At 49.4% G+C, this 15,044-nt stretch overlaps 1 protein-coding gene across 3 annotated transcripts in view; it reads left to right on the top strand.

Moving 5' to 3' along the window:
• Nucleotides 1-4,081: 4,081 nt before the first annotated feature.
• OGDHL (oxoglutarate dehydrogenase-like) overlaps nucleotides 4,082-15,044 on the top strand; it is a 29,484-nt gene continuing 18,521 nt past the window's right edge. Inside the window, exons 1-4 of one of the 3 annotated variants that reach the window (XM_006757134.2) lie at nucleotides 4,082-4,164; nucleotides 6,304-6,376; nucleotides 7,795-7,999; nucleotides 10,107-10,277. In XM_006757134.2, the coding sequence (XP_006757197.1) occupies nucleotides 7,796-7,999; nucleotides 10,107-10,277 (375 nt within the window). In that variant the 5' untranslated portion in view covers nucleotides 4,082-4,164; nucleotides 6,304-6,376; nucleotide 7,795. Of the gene's footprint in view, nucleotides 4,165-4,692; nucleotides 5,040-6,303; nucleotides 6,377-7,794; nucleotides 8,000-10,106; nucleotides 10,278-15,044 lie in introns of those variants that run through there. The other 2 variants (XM_006757136.2, XM_015559664.1) reach the window with 2 other exon arrangements.

Genomic DNA, 15,044 nt, shown 5'->3' with positions numbered 1-15,044 from the left:
CGAGTGCACAAAATTCATGCATTGGGTTGTGGGGGGGGGGGTTTTCCTCAGCCCAGCCTGTGCTCTCTCCCGGTCCGGGAGCCCTCAGGGGATGTCTGACTGATGACTTAGGCCCACTCCTCGCCACTGCCAATGCGCTCGCCAGCTGTGAGCCCAGGTTGGCGCTTCCCCTGTGGGAGCACACTGACCACCAGGGGGCAGCTCCTGTGTTGAGCGCCTGCCCCTTGGTGGTTAGTGTGCATCATAGTGGCCAGTCGTTCTGCCATTTGATTTGCATATTACCTTTTATTATATAGGATATATATATAGATGTGTGTGTGTGTGTGTGTGTTTAAAATTTATCTTTATTTGTTGAAAGTATTTATTATAGATGTCCCTTTTTTCCCCTATTGACCCCCTCACCCTGCATCTGATCCCCCTCCTTGAGTCTCACTCCTAGGAATATATCCTAAAAATCCCAAAACACTAATCTGAAAGGATATATGCATCCCCTATGTTCCTAGCAGTGCTATTTACAATAGCTAAGATCTGGAAACAGCCCAAATGCCCCTCAGTAGATGAGTGAATAAAAAAGCTGTAGTACATTTACACTATGGAATACTATGCAGACAAAAAAAAAGAAGGGTCTCTTACCCTTTGAGACAGCATGGAGGGACCTGGAGAGTATTATGCTAAGCCAGTCAGAGAAAACAAGTATCACGTGATCTCACTTATATGTGGATATGTCCTTCCTCCGGTTACCAGGAAAAGCTTTCTAAAAAGCAAATTTGATCATATTCTTCAGCGATTAAAATATTGCTGGTGTCCCATGTTTACTGAATAAAGTTCAAACTTGACATGGTATACAAAACTGGGTCCCACCTGGACTAAGTTACCAGTCCTTTTGAAACTGGACAACCAGTGGGTTCAGGCTGCCTGTCACTACTTGAGCCAATTAAGCAGAGACAGGGTTGAATCATATATGAGCGTTTATTCCAATCCTGCCGGCAGTATGGGAGAGCAGCAGGCCATCCACAAAAATCTGCTCACCATAAGCCAGCTGCTTATATAGGGAGGACAAAGATGACATGGGGAGGTAGGGTACAAGTATGGGGAAGCAGGCTGTGCAGGCTGCAGTGGGACTCCATTGTTTGGACAAGGTTGTTAATCTTTCCTTGATAATGGGCAGTTAAAAAAATTATCCTTAGTTTTGTTGAAAGTATTACAGACATCCCCTTTTTTCCCCATTGACCCCTTCTAGCCAGCCATCCCGATTTCCCCGACACCCCCTGCCCTCTCTCCACTGGCCCCAGAGTCTTTTCTCTTTTGATGGACACTTGGGTTGTTTCCAGTTCAACATAACAAATGAAGCTTCAATAAACATCCTTACATATTCCTTTCCTCCAGTTCTTATTTCTGTGGGAGATATCCCCCACTGTGGATTGCTGGGTCAGGGGGGTATTATTTTCATTAATATTGTCATATTACATTCGCAAACATGAAAGCACATTCCAATCTCCACATTTAAAAAAATTATTATTTATTGTTGAAAGTCTTACATATGTCCCCCCTACAAGGTCCTTGGTTGATTACCTCCCACCTACTCACCTTCCTCCGCCTTCTTGAATGAGAATGGACAGCATTCCAAGGTTGACTCCCAAGTCCAAGGTTGATTCTCAGGTCTTGGTGGCATACAACTCCCAGCCAGATTAGAATGTCCTTTGTTTAACCAGATCATGGTTAACAGAGCATGATTAATATTTTCCATAATCACAGCTAGTCCCCAATATTCTATGTTTGCCCCTAACACCTTGTCCACGTTCAGGCAATTTTCATTCCCTAGACCTTCATACAACTCTGCCTTTGCATACAGTGCTTTTCTGCTGGAGGTCTTCAGTGCACATGTGTTGATTTTTCCTCCCCGACAATCATTTCTATTTCTTGTGGTACCAGCATCCCATGAATCATCTACCTTGCTTCTCAATCCATGTGTTTCAGATGGGTGACTCCAGGTCCCTTCTCCCCCATTTCAGGCCAAGTCAGATCATTTAGCTTCTTTTTTGAATTTTGAACTTCATAAGAGCTTTGAAGAGATAGTCCATTTCTGGCTCAGTCCTGCTTTCCAAGAGTAATTCTTCAGTTTTCCTCTGATGCTGTAAGCTGTGCTATAGACACCCTTCCCATGAATAGCCAGGTAATTTTCTTGCTGTGCTTTTAATGAAATAACTCCCAATGAACCCCATCTTTCTGCACCAGAGAAACTCTTATTTATGTTTATCTTCCAAGATCCAAGTTAAATGTGCATTTACTCATTCAATTATTCATTCAATAAATATTTACTGAAAACATACTATGATTTGGGCACTATGAAAAGTGCTGGGGATATAATTATAAATTAAATAAACATGGGTTTGCCATTTAGACTTTAAAATGTCTCCAAATAAACAACTTTTAGGGAGAGACTTTAGGTGCAGAGGACAGAGTTAATCATATCTCCCCATCCATGGCACCCTGTCAGTATTGGTATGGGTAATCAATTAATTACCTCTACCTCCCCCAACTTTTCCCTCTCCCCATAGTCAACCATATTAATGTGTTTGATATATATTTTAATGTTTTATTGTGAAATGTATATTGTAGTTTTGTAGGCTTGTGCTTTTACTTAACATGAAGAGTATTACATGGCATATTTCTTTTGGTTTCCTGATTTTCTTCATTTAGCATGGTTGCACGCCTGAAGTATTTGAGATGAGATAAAGGGCCTTAGAAGCAAATGTAAGAATTTTGGCGTTTACTGTGTGTGAAATGAGAAGTCATTTGAGGGTTTTGAGCAGAGGGGAAACATGATTTGAATCAGTGTTTTACAAGGGAAAGTCTGCCTGCTGTGTTGAGATTAAAATTCAGGGGTGCAAGTGTGGAAGCATGGAGGCTGGTTAGGGGGCTGTTGCAAAAATCCATGGAGGGTTGATGGTGGTTTGAACCACAAATGTATATGTTCCTACATGAGGAACTCCTGTAAATGTTATTATTATTTTTTAATCCTCCCCCAAGAATATTTTTTTCATTGATTTTTTTAGAGAGAGTGGAAGAGAGGAAGGAGTGGGGAGAGAGAAAGAAAGAAAGAGAGAAACATCTATGTGAGGGAGATACATTGTTTGGTTGCCTCCCACACATGCCCTGACCCCAGCCAGGGGTTGAACCTGCACCTGAGGTACGTGCCCTTGACTGGGAACGGAACCCATTACCCCTGGTCTGCTGGCCAACGCTTTAAGCACTGAGAAAACTCGGCTCAGGCAGGAAATCCTGTATGTACACAAACAAAAGCCCAAGAGAAATAACACAAGAAAGCCCCAAAATTAAAAAGAAAATGAGATGCAAACTATTGATAATCAGATAAATGTGTATTAAAACAATAACATGACATTGCATCTGTTATTCTGGCAAATATTAGAAAGCTGGACACTGCCAACTATTAGCTGAGTTATGAAGACTTAAACATCCTCTTGCTCCATTTATGGAAATGTAGAATCGAGCGACAATGTGACACCGATTAGTCCTATATGCACATACCCCTGACCTAGCAATTCAGCTCCTGGTTATATGTTCCAGAGAAATTTCCGCACACGTTCATAGAGAATGTGAAGAAAGATATTTATTGTAGCATTGTTTGTAGCAACAGGGAAGTGAAGGCCAATAACTGGGCCAGTAAACGGGAAAAATGTGTATTAGGCTTTGTGAAATCCCCACTTTATGTGTAGTATCCCTATAACAGTGGGACTTTTAAATAGCACGCTGTGTATGGAAGCCATTCTCCCGTACACACACACGGCTGCTTATTTCCTGGTACACACTTCTTAGTGTTTGGACAAGGACACTGGGGTCCGGGGCTCAGCAGATGCCCAGCCCCAGGGTTTCGCCCTGCCCTGTGGTTGGCAAGATCTTCTCTCTTCCCGGCCCGGGCGGCCTCGGGCCCGGGCGGTCAGCACCGAGGACAGCGCCGCCGGGGCAGGGGCGGGGCGTGGTGTCCATGGAGACGTCACCACGCGCCGGAGTCTCCCGGGCGCGCTCGCTTTCGCCGCCGCGTCACGTGATCCAGGTAGTTGTCCAGGCTGCGCACCTCCTGCGCTCGCTCTTCACCTGCAGGCGCCGGACCAACCACTCTGCCGCGCGGAACCCGCCGGCCGGGTGAGCGCGGCGGCCCCTCCCTTCTGGGTCCTTTTGCCCCTTCTCCCGCCGTCTTGGGGGCGGCCCCTCTGCTCCCCGTTCCCGGGTCCTGGGGAGCTGCTGCCCAGTCTTACGGGGCCCCGCGGGGGAACCAGGGAGGGGGAAGGAGCGTGACCTTGGCTTCGCCCTTGGCTGATCGCGGCTCCCTAGGACTCCCAGCCCTCTGCGCAGGTCCGAGCCTGCGAGTGCAGTGTTTTGCGTGCAGGAGTGACGCACTAATGGTGGGGTTTCAGGCATCAGCTGGGGTTCTCCAGCTCGAAGACTACAGACTGTCCTGTGGTCGGTGCAGGGCCTGCTACTCTTAGTCCCTCCAAGGGCCGGGACTGCGGAGCCACACTAAAATGGGGAGGGCCCGCCTTTTGTGCTAGGCGGTCCGGTGTCCTTCATAGCTTACAGACGGTTTTAACCACTGTGTCCGTTCACAGATGGGGAAACTGAGGCCCTGAGAGAGGCAAGACTGGCCTGACGTCACAGCCAACCTGGGAAGTGATTCAACCACTCTCAGGGAGATGGGGAGGAGGGGGATGGGTTTACTCAGAGGTCCCTGCAGGGTGCAATGGGCATTAATTAACCAGACCCCAAGGGCCCCACCTGACACCCCTCCGCTGGGACAGCCCTGCAGCTCCTCCCCACGCTGGCCTTAGCTCGCTGGAACAGGCCCATCTATTTTTGTACTTTGCCCAACTCTGGGCTTTAGCCCCGGCCCTTCATCTCTGCCAAGTAAATAAGCATACCCTGCCTTCCCACCTTGGAGTCTGCCTCCGGGGCCTTCTTTTGGGTTCAGCAAACTAGTGTTGGGGTTTATTCCTGCGAAAAGCCCACGCGGTCCTCAGAATGTGAGTGCAGGCTCTGCTGCGCAGGGTCAATGTCTGAGGGAGGGCCCTTCCCCTCTTGGGATCCTGTTAACAGATTTCTACGGAGGAAGGCAGAGCAGTCCTCACCTGGGCAGTGCAGACAGGGTCTATAGTGTGTGAGGGCTAGTGGTTGAGGAAGTCTGCAGTTGTGATTGTTCTGGGGCTGGGAGTGGGGATGGTACTGACCTTTTCCCTAGAGAAGAGACCTGATACCCCCCACCCACTATTCCAGGGGCTGCCCAGAGCAGCCTGATGGTAGTGCCCTGGGAGCTGGGCTGGGTGGGGGTGTGCAGGGGGCTGACCGACTCTGCTCCTGCTTTCACCTGTGAAGGTAGAACCTGGCAGGACTGGCAGGGGGCTCTGAGGTTGGCTTTGTCCTGTCCTCCAGGGCTCCTGGGTCCTCAAGCCCTGCTGGGATGGGCAGGGGTGGCTGGCTGGCCGCCCTCCTGCCAGGCGGGTGAAGGCCACAGCAGTGTCCAGTGGCTGGCCCAGACAGTTCATTGTTTGTAAAACACAGTGTTCCTGAGCCGAACCGGCTGGGTACAGCCAGGCTTTGTCTCTGTTCCCTGGAGCCGTCCCATGCCCCTGTGCTGGCAGAGTGCCCCGGGCTGCAGCCTGCGGAAAATGCATGGTCCCAACAAAATCAGGGTTTATATCTTGACTCCACAGTGAGGAGGGTGCAGGCTCTGGAACCACACAGAGCCCTATCACTCACCAGCTTAGCCTCTCTGTGCCTCAGTTTCCCTGTTTATAAAAAGGGGCTAATCCTGGTGTCCACTTTATGAGATTGTTGAGAGGGTTAAATGGGCAGAGTGCCTGCTCCAGAATCAGTGCTTATTGTGTGCTCTTATTTTTATTCCCGTGATGGATGGTCTTGGTTTGGGATGGCAGAGCTTCGTGGGTTGTTTAGATTCTCGGACATCCCAGGCCAGCAGCTCCTGGGCCAGTAGCTCTCTGGGCCGGGGCAGCCTGTATTTGCTCAGGCCTCAGGGGGTCAGAAGTAGAGCAGTGGTTGGGACCCTAGGCCTTGAGCTCTACTCTGCACTTGAAGAGGTGCTGCTCCAGGGAGAGCCAGCCCCTAGTGGCCTTCGCGTAGGGTGGCATCACTGGCTGGTGGGGCTGGGCATCTGGTCCGAAGCTTCAGGGAAGGAAGTTTGGGGCACTTGGTGCTCAGGTTCCAGCTGATCTCACCTCCTTCCTTCCTGCACTGGAATATATTTTTGCTTTTTAATTTTCTTCTGTTTAGACTTACTACTGGTTGCCTGAGGAGCCCACTTTCCCTTGCTTGAGGAGGTCATCTCCCCTTCTCTTTGGCTCATGTGAGTTTGGAGGGAGAGGTGGAGGAAGCAGGCTGGGAGGGCTGTACCCGGTCCTGCCTTGGGCCTGACTCTTTGTAGAAGGGCCCAGCCTGATGGTTCTGGTGACTTGGTTAACCTGAGGGAGCCGGAGAGCACACCAGGCCAAAGGCCTGTTGGCTCAGGGCCACGCCCAGGCAGGACTGGGAGCCAGTTATGCTCAGAAGGCACATTTTCGGGGCCTGAGTTGTACATGGGAGCCTGGCCCTTCCTGCTTACACTGTCCCTGGTGGGGTGGCTCTAGTGTTGGGCCCTGCTCACAGGTTGGGGTCTCTGGGCAGAAGAGCATTAGCAGGTGTTCAGAGGAAGCTGTTCTATGTCCAGGCAGTGCTGGGCCGGGGCAGGGGAGCGGTTCTGCTCACAGTTGTGGGGGAGGGGGACAGGAGGACTGGGGCAGCAGGAGCCCCCGTGGGCCTTGTCCACCCTCGGCTTGCTTTGGTAGGGACCCCTGAGGCTCTTCAGGGTCGGAGGAAGCTCTTAGAACTTCTGTCCTCTGAGGGTGGAAGAAGCTCCCACTGCTACTCAGGAATTTCCCCTGGGAAAGGGCAGGTGACATAATAGGGGTGAGATGGCTCCAGGTACTCGTTCCTCTCCATCGGGTGGGCTTCCGGCCTTTATGACCCCCTGAGCTGTTAGATGTTTGGAGTGACATTGGTGTAAGCTCTGGGAAGGATACGAGAGCCAGAGAGTGGCTCCAGCTAAGATGGGCGTGGGGCCTGCTGGTCCACCCTCCACTGGTCCCATGCCCTTTCCTTCTCTGAGCCTCAGTCCTCCCTGCTGTGAAGTGGGGCAGTTCAGGCCCATGTCTTTGGCCTTCTGGCCTGGGATGGTGCGCTGAGTCAGCACTGCAGTTAGAGGAAGTCACTGGTGACTTTTGGTTATAATCACCAGAGATCCAGATGTGCCATGGGCCTCCTGATATAGTGCAGTGCAGCCAGACCCCTTTCTTTCTGGCTTTTTACTGACCAGACATAGCACACCTGCCCTGGAGGACTCCCCTGCTTAAGCTCCAGGGTGGCCAGCCTCGTAGCCTACTCCTTATTGGGGGTTCTGCATGCACGTGCCTTATGCCTTTTCATGGGCTGCAGGACCTGGTCTGGGTGCTCCCTGAGGCAGGGCCTGGGTTGTACTTGTCTTTGCACCAGGCTGGGGGGACGGCCGGGAGGGAGCACAGGTTGGGGTGGGTGGACACAGCAGGACCAGGGCTCAGGGATGCTGAAAGCTGTTGGTGGATTTATTGTGCTGGGATCTCCACTGGCAGTGAACCCAGGAGGGCCCCCTGCCTAGTAGGACCAACAAATGCCAGATGAGTGAGAGTGGCTGCCAGAGCCCCCTTTGCCCTGGCCTGTGGCTTATGCCTCTCCCTTGTTGCCTGTGTCCAGAATGAGTCAGCTGAGGTTGCTGACATCCCGGCTGGGGGTTCAGGCCATGAGGCTTCTGGCCCCACATGATGTCCAGATGTCCAGCTGGCGCAGCAGGTCGTCTGGGCCACGGACCGCCTTCCCAGGCAGCAGAGATGGAGGAGGCTCCAGCTACATGGAGGAGATGTACTTCGCCTGGTTGGAAAACCCCCAGAGTGTCCACAAGGTTGGCACCCACCCTGCCCGCGGTGTGGGAGGGCAGCTCCTGGGCCGGAGGGGAGTGGGGAGAAGCAACTTGCCAGCTGTGTGATCTCGGGCAGGTTTCGTTGTCTTCCGGGTCCTTCGTCATCCCTGTGTGAAAGCCTTGTCCTTTGGTGAGGAAATTCGCTTCCTTCCTGTTGTGGAACCAACTAGTGGGGGGTGGGCTGGCCTGGAAGTCCCGAGAATGCCCTGCTCAGCCACACCTGGCCCGAGACCTGCCCCTGCCCCTCCGTCTGGCTGGGCTGTCTGCACAGGGCCCCTTGTTATGTAGTTAAGGGTACACGTGTTTAGGTATGTATTGAGCCGACAAAATAAATATCTGTTGATGGTAAAAAAAAAAAAAAAATCAGATAACAGGTGAACCTGAAAAGTGAAACTCCTCTTCCTTCTCTTTACTCAGACTCACGTGGTCCGGAAACAAGGAGTATGACCCTAGACCAGGCGTGGGCAAACTACGGCCCGCGGGCTGGATCTGGCCCATTTGAAATGAATAAAACTAAAAAAGAAAAAGACCGTACCCTTTTATGTAATGATGTTTACTTTGGATTTATATTAGTTCACACAAACACTCCATCCATGCTTCTGTTCCGGCCCTCCGGTCCAGTTTAAGAACCCATTGTGGCCCTCGAGTCAAAAAGTTTGCCCACCCCTGCCCTAGACAGTAAGGCTCCCTCCCAGCCCATCCATCTGCTCAGCTCCCCCTTGTCAGTTTCAGTTTATTCTTAGCTTCTTCTGTTGTCTCGCAGAGAATCTCTTCAGGGAAACTTACTGCAACATAATTTTAGCTTTCCTCTTTGTACAAAGGTACATGCAACAGGCGCTGTTTGCTCCGGGCTTTTTTCACTTAGCATACACGTCCAAGCTCTTTCCACGCCAGTGCATCCAGAGCCTTCTTCTTTTTTCCCAGCTGCATACTGTTCCATTGTTTGGATGTGCCACCCCCCCCCCCCCCCCCAACTGACAGACATCTGGCTCTTTTCCTTTCTCTGGTTGTCGCGATCAGCGCTGCAGTGTATAATCTTGAACATTTCTCCTCTTGCGTGTGTGCAGCTATCTGTTGAAGTTCCCCAAAGTGGAATTGTTGGGCCAAAGATTACTTGTCTATGTAATACTGATGGATTTTGACAAATTGCTTCCCATAGGGCTTGTACTACCCTGTTCTCCCACACTGTATGAGAGGAAAACCCTTTTATGTGTTCTGCTAGAACAGTGATTTTTAACCAGTGTGCTGCAAGAATTTTTAAAACGTACAGTACCTGATTAGTCAGGGGCAATGACCCCTTTTCCCTTAGATTGTCAAATAAGAAAATGACAACAGCCAACAAAACAATCGCCATCCTATGTGAATGAATCAAAATTATATGTGTTTTTTTTGTCAGATTGGCAAAAAAATATATTTTTTGGTGTGCTGCAGAATTTTAGTAATTGGTTTATGTGCCGTGAGATGAAGGTTGCAGATCACTGGGCTAGAACACGGAGGTGCTTGTGCATATGAATATCTGTTTTTTGCTTCTGCACAAATAAAGTAGCAAAGATTCTGTGAGGACTGCCTAATCTTCCAGCATCTAAACGTATCATCATTTATTTAACCAGTTTGCTGTCGCTTACCACTTGGATTGTTTTTATGTTGTCATTTTTATGAACAGTCCTGCAGGGAACATCCTGTCCATACATCTAGCCACACCTGTACAAGTACATCTGTAGAGCACACTACCAGCAGTGGTTGCTAGCTCGAAAGCTAGATACATTGACAGTGTGGAGGGCCTGCTGCCTAGTTGCCCCCTGCAAAGGCCTCCTCCGACCCACCCCGGGGCTAGAAGCTCCTTTCACATCGGAAGCCTCTGGCCCACAAGTTTTAGCCCCCATCCCTCTACCTGTCTGGGTCCTGGAGGGCTCTTGGCTCTGGGTGGGGGGCCTGGCCTGGTTTTGAGGGGTCTTCTTGGCACGGTCCTGGGAGGGCTCTGAGAGCTGTGGTGGTGAAGGACACCCAACGTCCCCAGAGCCCAAACCAGGATCACCCCACTCCTCCCAGATCCTGACCTGGCTGTTTTCTTGCTTCTACCCCTGCCCAGTCCTGGGACAGCTTCTTCCGGAAAGTCAACGAGGAAGCATCGTGTGGCCCGCCTCAGCCACAGGCCCCCTCTGTTGTACCTGAGAGCAGGCCAGCCGCCTCAAGCCGGACCAAGACCAGCAAGCTGGTGGAAGACCACCTGGCTGTGCAGTCCCTGATTCGGGCCTACCAGGTGAGTGGCTGGGAGGGCACTGGCTGCGACGTTGGACTGGTCCTGGGGTGTGGCCAGGTGCTGAGGGAAGGGAACGCGCTCAGCTCCGATGGCATCTCTTCAGAGAACCTTTCTCTAAGCCCTCTGTCCGATGGCTCTCACTCCTGCTGCTACTTGTCACATTACCAGGTCACTTACCACCCCCTGGCCTTGCTTGTGCCTACTGATTTGTTTGTTTGTGGTCTCTCTATGGAATGTTATCTGTCTCACACACCATGGTGCCCCAAGTATAGGGAAGGACTTAGTAAAAAATCCGTTTCAGTAAATTTTGAATGAAAGTTGAGTAGCCCTAGCTGGTTTGGCTCAGTGGATAGAGCATCTGCCTGCAGACTGAAGGGTGCTGGGTTTGATTCCGGTCAAAGGCATGTGCCTGGGTTGTGGGCTTGATCCCCAGTAGGAGGCGTGCAGGAGGCAGCTGATCAATGATTCTCATCATTGATGTTTCTATTTCTCCCTCTCTCTTCCTCTCTGAAATAAATAAAAATATATTTTAAAAAAAGGAGAAGAAAGTTGAATAGATTGGCTTTTGTTAATGCCTATTATTTTCTCTTGAACATTCCTAGAGGGCAGGTGTCAGGATTTTGGCCGGTGACCGCAGGCTGTGAAAGAATTCACAACTGAGAGGAGAGATAGTTTAGTTTACTTTCCCTGAGGGAAAGGGCCAGTGAATTGCTAATCAATACAAAAGGCAAAGAACAAAAACCATACAAGGGAGGGAGGGGGATTTTTCAGCGGCTGCTGTTGCTAGGTGAAATTGAGCAGCCATCAGAGGGATTGTCTTTGTTAGTTCTGCAGGACATGGTCTGGGCAGATGTTCTAGGGAAGTGTCTTATCAGTAGTTTTCCCAAGCCTGTAACACATTCTTAGAGCAAAAGTTAGGAAGAGTTTAAAGAGGCTTATTTGAAGAGCAGGGCAGAAGGGAACTTTCTATTAACTTTCCCTGGGTTGTAAAACCAGCAGGGAGGAGATGTATGTAAGAATTTAGCTTTGAGAGTAACTTGTCTTGCAGTTTGAACAGAGGAGCTGAGGAGCTAACAATCTTGGGGTTTAATTACCAGGTGCTTCTCAAACTGTGGATGGTCACAGCAAAGAAAAAGAAGCCTTTTCTTCCATTTTAAAGGGACTGTTATAAAGCAGGTGCTTAGTGTTTATGGAATGAATGAATAGTTCAGTAAACAACTCTCCCTCTACCAGCTGCTCTGCCCTGGAGACTTATGCTCTCCCCGTGGGTCCCCAGGTTGGGCCCCTGCCCTGCCAAAGAGCCCTAATGACGGTCCATATTCCCAGTCTTGACTGAACAGGACTAATTGGAGGGCTGCTCTGGGTGTTAACTGCAAAACTAGTGTTACTGTTTGGGATCTCTCTGGGAATCAGTGGCCGAATGTATTTGCTACAAAAGTCATTTTACAGACATGCAGAAGGAAGGGCAGGGGCATCCTGGGGCCCTTGGCAGGTACTCCATGGGAGGGAGCAGCAGGCTGCTGCAGAAGCTGGCGGGGGGAGGCCCTGGCCAATGGGGACAGGCCCTTGCCTCTGAAGGAAGCACTGAGTGTGGGATGGGAGCTGCACGCCTGTGCGCAGGGGAGGGAAGGGAAGTAGCACAGGGCTCCCTCGCTGGCCTGAGGACTGATGGATTGTGGGACACCTTGGAGCAAGCAGCAGTGTTTGTCATTGTGGTTTTGACCGGGTGAAAGAAGCAGAACATGATCTTAACCATTGATTTTGAAAACAAAGAGCAAGGAACGTAAAACTGTATTACACACAAAGTAACAGTTAGAGTGCTGCCTAAGGGCCTTTTCTTCTAGGCACAGTTTCCAAACACGCTTTGTTCTTTAGCCAAGACTAGTTTCTGGATTCAGGCACCTACTCTGTACCTGCCAAGGTGGGGCCAGATGGTGAGCACCCGGGGGAGGGGCCACAAGTAGGAGGCAGAATTCTGATTTGACTCACCAGCACACAGAACTGAAAACCCCCAAACTTATTATTATGGACATTTTCAAACCTGCAAGGTAGAGAATTGTGTTCCGAACCCCATACAACACAGTGCCAGCCTTGATTCACCTATTACCCACCTCTGGTTCCACCCACTGGCCACCGATTATTTTGAAGCAAACCCCAGATGTCATATTTCCTTAATTGAACATTTCAGCATATATTTCTAGAGATAAAGGCTCTTTAAAAATTATGCCACGTTGCCCTAACCGGTTTGGCTCAGTGGATAGAGCGTCAGCCTGCAGACTCAAGGGTCCCGGGTTCGATTCCGGTCAAGGGCATGTACCTTGGTTGTGGGCACATCCCCGGTGGGGAGTGTGCAGGAGGCAGCTGATCGATGTTTCTAACTCTCTATCCCTCTCCCTTCCTCTCTGTAAAAAATCAATAAAATATATATTAAAAAAAATTATGCCACGATAGCATTATCACACCTAAAAATAATAACAGTAATTCTTAATGCTATTGATACGTGGAATTGCAAATGGACTCTCCTTGTGGGTTCTTGTCTCAGGACGTTGAAGAATAAATTTGCGGACTAAAAGATTTTTAAGCAACGGTGTGGAAGTTTATTGCAAGCATATACAAACTCCCTCTGGGAAGGGGTCCCCAAAGGGAAAGAACCTGCTCGCTCTCTAAAATGGGAAAAAACCAATCTAGTGAGCCTCTTTGTCTGTGGGTTTATAAATGCTCACAGCTCTTTGTCCGTTCATTCCACTTTCTAATTGGACCCTTCCTTAATTCATGTCCCCCGTGCTTTCCTAATTGGCCACTTTCCCCGTTTCCCCTGTATGGTATCAGTTTCAAAGTTCAAAGCTCACCAGTGCCCCCCTCTTCTTCTTCCCCTTCTCTTGTAACATTCCTCCATCCTCTGTGTATGTGAGATAAACAACCTGGCAGCTTGGAGCATCGCTGCCCATCACGGTTGCATTCCTCTCCCATGGACCCCCTTCCCTAACACTGCCTCCTGTCTCTAAACTCCTTCCACTATCAAATACTCAGCTGCTATTGATGTTGCCTGTTTGTCTTATGATTTCTTTCTACTGCTTCTTTGGATCAGGATCCAAATAAAGCCAGAGGTTGTGATAAGTTGATGTGGCCCTTAAGTCTCTTGTACTCTGTGGGTTCTTCACTAAGAGTAAATATATTTGGCCACAGTTGATTGCTTGACCATCATTTTTGGTCAGCGTTCTTTAATAAAAACCAGACTATTTGCGAATCAACAATCTCTCTTCCCCTTCTGCTCCTTCTCGGGTAGCAGATACCTGGGACCCCAGGGAGATAGTGTAATTTTTTCTTCTTTAAGTATATTTTATTTGATTTTTTATAGAGAGGAAGAGAGAGGGATAGAGAGTTGGAAACATCGATGAGAGAGAAACATCCATCAGCTGTCTCTTGCACACCTCCCACTGGGGATGTGCCCGCAACCAAGGTACACGGTCTTGGCCAGAATCGAACCTGGGACCTTTCAGTCGCAGGCTGACGTTCTATGCACTGAGCCAAACCGGTTAGGACGAGGCTCACTATTTCTTTTTGTGTTCCCTGCCGCTGCCTCTGCCTCCTCCTCCTCCTTCTCCTCCTCCTCGTTTTCTTCCTCCCTCCCTCCTCCCTCCCTCCCTCCCTCCCTCCCTTCCTTCCTTCCTTTAGAAACCAGGTTGTTTGTCCTCTAGAATTATCCGGAGTCTGGATTCTACTGATTACATACCCTGGTGTCACTCCATCTGTCCCTTTGTCCTATGTAATTTCTGTACATCGGTAGTTAGCTCTAGAAGCTTTATTCAGTATAGATCTGACTCTATTTTTATTTCAAAATCAGCTTCCTGGTGCTGATGGCACTTCATCACACAGCAGCTATGGATGGTTACTTCCTGGATGCATTGATTCATTAGGGGTGGTAAAAATGGTGATGCAGTGGGGCCTTGACTTACGAGTTTAATTCGTTCCGGGATGGAGCTCCTAACTCAAATTACTCGTATGTCAAATCATTAAAGTGAACAAGTGAGACACGTGATGATGTTGTGGCATTCACTGTGACGTTCGCTGCGCCAACTAGCGGTGGGATATCTGAAGCTGGCTCGTAACCCTAATTTTAGCTCGCAACTCAAAGCAAAAAATCGGCTGAGAGATGGCTTGTATCTCGAAAAACTCGTTAGTTGGGACACTCGTAAGTCAAGGCCCCACTGTATTCTAATTCAGTCTTTCTCTGTTTATTACCTGGAATACTGCTATCAAGAGAAACGGCCGTTTGTAACTCCATTTATTTCTGAGGCATAAATTGTATAGAAAAGGCAAGATCAATGTCTAATTTTTCTTTTTATTGATAAATTTCAAAATTATGAGGTGGTTCCCTGGCATCCTTCAAAAATGCCCAATGAAAGTTTCCATCTTTTTAGTATGATGTGAATGCATGGATTTAAATGCACTGCTCGCGTTCCTCCTGCTGCAGTTGTTATGCTTATCACGCTCAGAGTGTCCTTGCTCTCAGCTCGCGGTGTTTGAGCTCTTCTCTGCTGCCTGTCATAGCCAAGTGCTCCGAGCTCACCTGTGCATTTCTGCTCAGCCCTGGGGCCACCCAGTTCAGGGAGTGCTGGCAGGTCACTGCCATTGCTTTGGCCGTGACTTCTGGGCCTTGCAGTGGTTGTAGCCAGGAAGTATGTATTTTTTAAAAAACATATTTATGGGTTTATATTGATGCTTCTCTATGTGTCACATGTGGGACTTAGGGTTTACCCTTGACCT

The sequence above is a fragment of the Myotis davidii genome, unplaced genomic scaffold (genome assembly GCF_000327345.1).
Source record: "Myotis davidii unplaced genomic scaffold, ASM32734v1 scaffold854, whole genome shotgun sequence".
Classification (NCBI taxonomy): Eukaryota; Metazoa; Chordata; class Mammalia; order Chiroptera; family Vespertilionidae; genus Myotis; species Myotis davidii.
The sequence above is the reverse complement of the archived record's forward strand: the minus strand, read 5'-3'. Positions and strand labels throughout refer to the sequence as shown.